The sequence below is a fragment of the Argiope bruennichi genome, chromosome X1, assembly GCF_947563725.1.
Source record: "Argiope bruennichi chromosome X1, qqArgBrue1.1, whole genome shotgun sequence".
NCBI lineage: Eukaryota > Metazoa > Arthropoda > Arachnida > Araneae > Araneidae > Argiope > Argiope bruennichi.
In genome coordinates this window covers 81,981,611-81,984,030 of record NC_079162.1, presented here as the reverse complement: position 1 = coordinate 81,984,030, position 2,420 = coordinate 81,981,611, and the positions used below count along the sequence as shown (strand labels likewise).

Genomic DNA, 2,420 nt, shown 5'->3' with positions numbered 1-2,420 from the left:
TTTTTAAAACTGGTATTTTATAAATTATTTCCAAGTATAAAAATAACTGCCATACAGAATTCCTGATTTCTGGTTTAAAAAGCATTAATTTAACATTTTTGAAAAATCTATGAATTCTTTTTATCGATATAAGTTTGTAGAATTATGTCACATTTTCAGACTGATATGAGTTAAACAATTACACATTTTAAATAACAGTACATAATTAACTCTTTGCACTCGAATTGTCCATCTCAGTCACCATTCAAGACGGCGCATCATTTTGACGCTTTATTTATTTTTCAATTTTGATTGTTAAAAATACCTACAGAGTGGTAAAAAGTCGTAGATTTATTTTTCGGGGAAATTCAATTTAAAACAATCAGATATATATTTATTTTTTGGAGCAATAAATAGACCCTTGTATTAAGTGAATAAGTATGCATCGAATTACTTTTCCGAGTGCAAAGGGTTAAGTTAAAAATACAGTGCAACCCTGGTTAATTTAATACGGATAAAGATTTTTCAGTGAAGCTATGAACATCTATTATTATTTCGCATGTAAAACCAGTACGTAATTCTGAATTGTTTAGAATATAAAATGAATTCAAGCTCTCTTTGCATGCAACACCTAAGTTGTCTCTTAAATTAAAAATTTCCTTCATAGGATTTCAGTTGGTATATTAATTTATATTTAGTAATAGTTTTTAGCGTATGGATTACTCATTCAAAAAATTATTAATTTAATGATTTCACGCGAACAATCGTGGTTATTCATATACAATACACATACTGTATTGTACAGTACTGTACAGTACAATACAATATGTATACAGTATGTTTATACGATTGCAGCTCATTGGCATTTCGGATAAACCGGGTTTTGATTAATCCTAGGAATAACAGGCTTTTTACTGTATCACTTTGAATTGAGCAATACACATCTTTTATGTTGTAAATGAGCTGATAAGATATAATGGCAATATTCTGAAATAACACACATCAAATAATCATTGTCTACCCATGGGAACTCCTAATATATTTTTTTCCAACAATGAAGAAAGAAGTAAAATTGTAGAGATAAACAATTCATCAGCAATTTTGTGATAAAAACATGATATAAAAAAGTAACACAACGTGATATAAAAAGGGTTTAACTTACCAAAATTCTACCATAATTGCATTTGTCTGCTGTAATCCTGCTTTGTCTTTCATCATGCCAAAACCTGTAGTAGGATACTGGAATATCCGTGGTCTTGTGGAACCCATAAGATATATTCTTCACTACAATAATGTTGATTTCGAAGATAAAAGGTACCCATTATCTGACCGTCAATTATGGGAAAAAGAGAAGTTCAATTTGAACTTGGATTTTCCTAACTTACCCTACTACATTGACGACGATGTCAGATTGACTCAAAGCGTCGCCATTTTGAGATACCTGGCAGAAAAGTATGGACTTGATGGCAAGACTAAAGCAGAGAAACTCCTTGTGTCTTTAGCCGAACAACAAATTATTGATTTTCGCACAAGTTTTGGCCGACTCTGCTATGATCCAAATTTTGAAAAAACTAAGCCAGAATTTGAGAAAAAAGTTCCAGTTCAACTGAAGTTTGTTGCTGACTTTCTTGGCAACAGAAAATACTTAGCAGGCGATTCACTTACCTACGTTGATTTCATGGCTTATGATACTCTCGACTACTACCTGTACCTCATTCCTAATGTATTTGCCGACTTTCCAGTATTGAAAGAGTATCATCAGAGGATTCGAAACTTACCAGAGCTCCAGGCATATCTGAAGTCATCACAGTACCAAAGATGGCCATTTTTCTCTCCGGAAGCACAGTTTGGAGGCAAAGGTCCAGAACCAAAACAAGAGTGACTTTAAATCTTTTAATTATATTTCTATTTAAGATATCGCACAATGATTTGTTAATAGTTCTGTACGAATTTTTTAATAGTTCAATATGAATTTATTAAAAATTGTTTCAATTGTATATATTAACTGAATTTTGCAATTTTTGCAAGCATTTGTAACAAAAGTTCCAATTTTCGATTATTAGTTTACTTCTTCAAAAATGTTTTAAAGGCAATAAAGCTAAAGTACGAAATTTGTAATGACTGTCTAAATAAAGCAGCTTATATCATTTACTTATGTAGCATTCGTTTATTTCAGGTAAGTGAAAATACTTTGTAAAAGATATGTTTTATTTAATAACGAAATTTTCATGTGTAAGAACTTATTTGCTCTGAAACCAAAACAACTTATATTTAAAGCCAACTAATATTACCATAAAGAAAATTCTGTGATAGAATAATTTTCTCTGAAAATGACGAACTTATCTTTGAAACAAATACGAAAATGCGATCATATTCTCTTTCAGTCAGAAATTTATTTTCTATAAATTAAATTAATTGCTTAAAGTTTATTGATTAGTTAA

General features: G+C 30.2%; 1 protein-coding gene across 1 annotated transcript; it reads left to right on the top strand.

The window, feature by feature from the left end:
- Positions 1 to 1,168: 1,168 nt before the first annotated feature.
- Positions 1,169 to 2,108, top strand: LOC129958843 (glutathione S-transferase class-mu 26 kDa isozyme 47-like). Its single transcript, XM_056071565.1, has one exon. The coding sequence runs from the start codon at positions 1,196 to 1,198 to the stop codon at positions 1,859 to 1,861; it is 666 nt and encodes a 221-aa protein (XP_055927540.1). The 5' UTR covers positions 1,169 to 1,195; the 3' UTR covers positions 1,862 to 2,108.
- Positions 2,109 to 2,420: the final 312 nt, after the last annotated feature.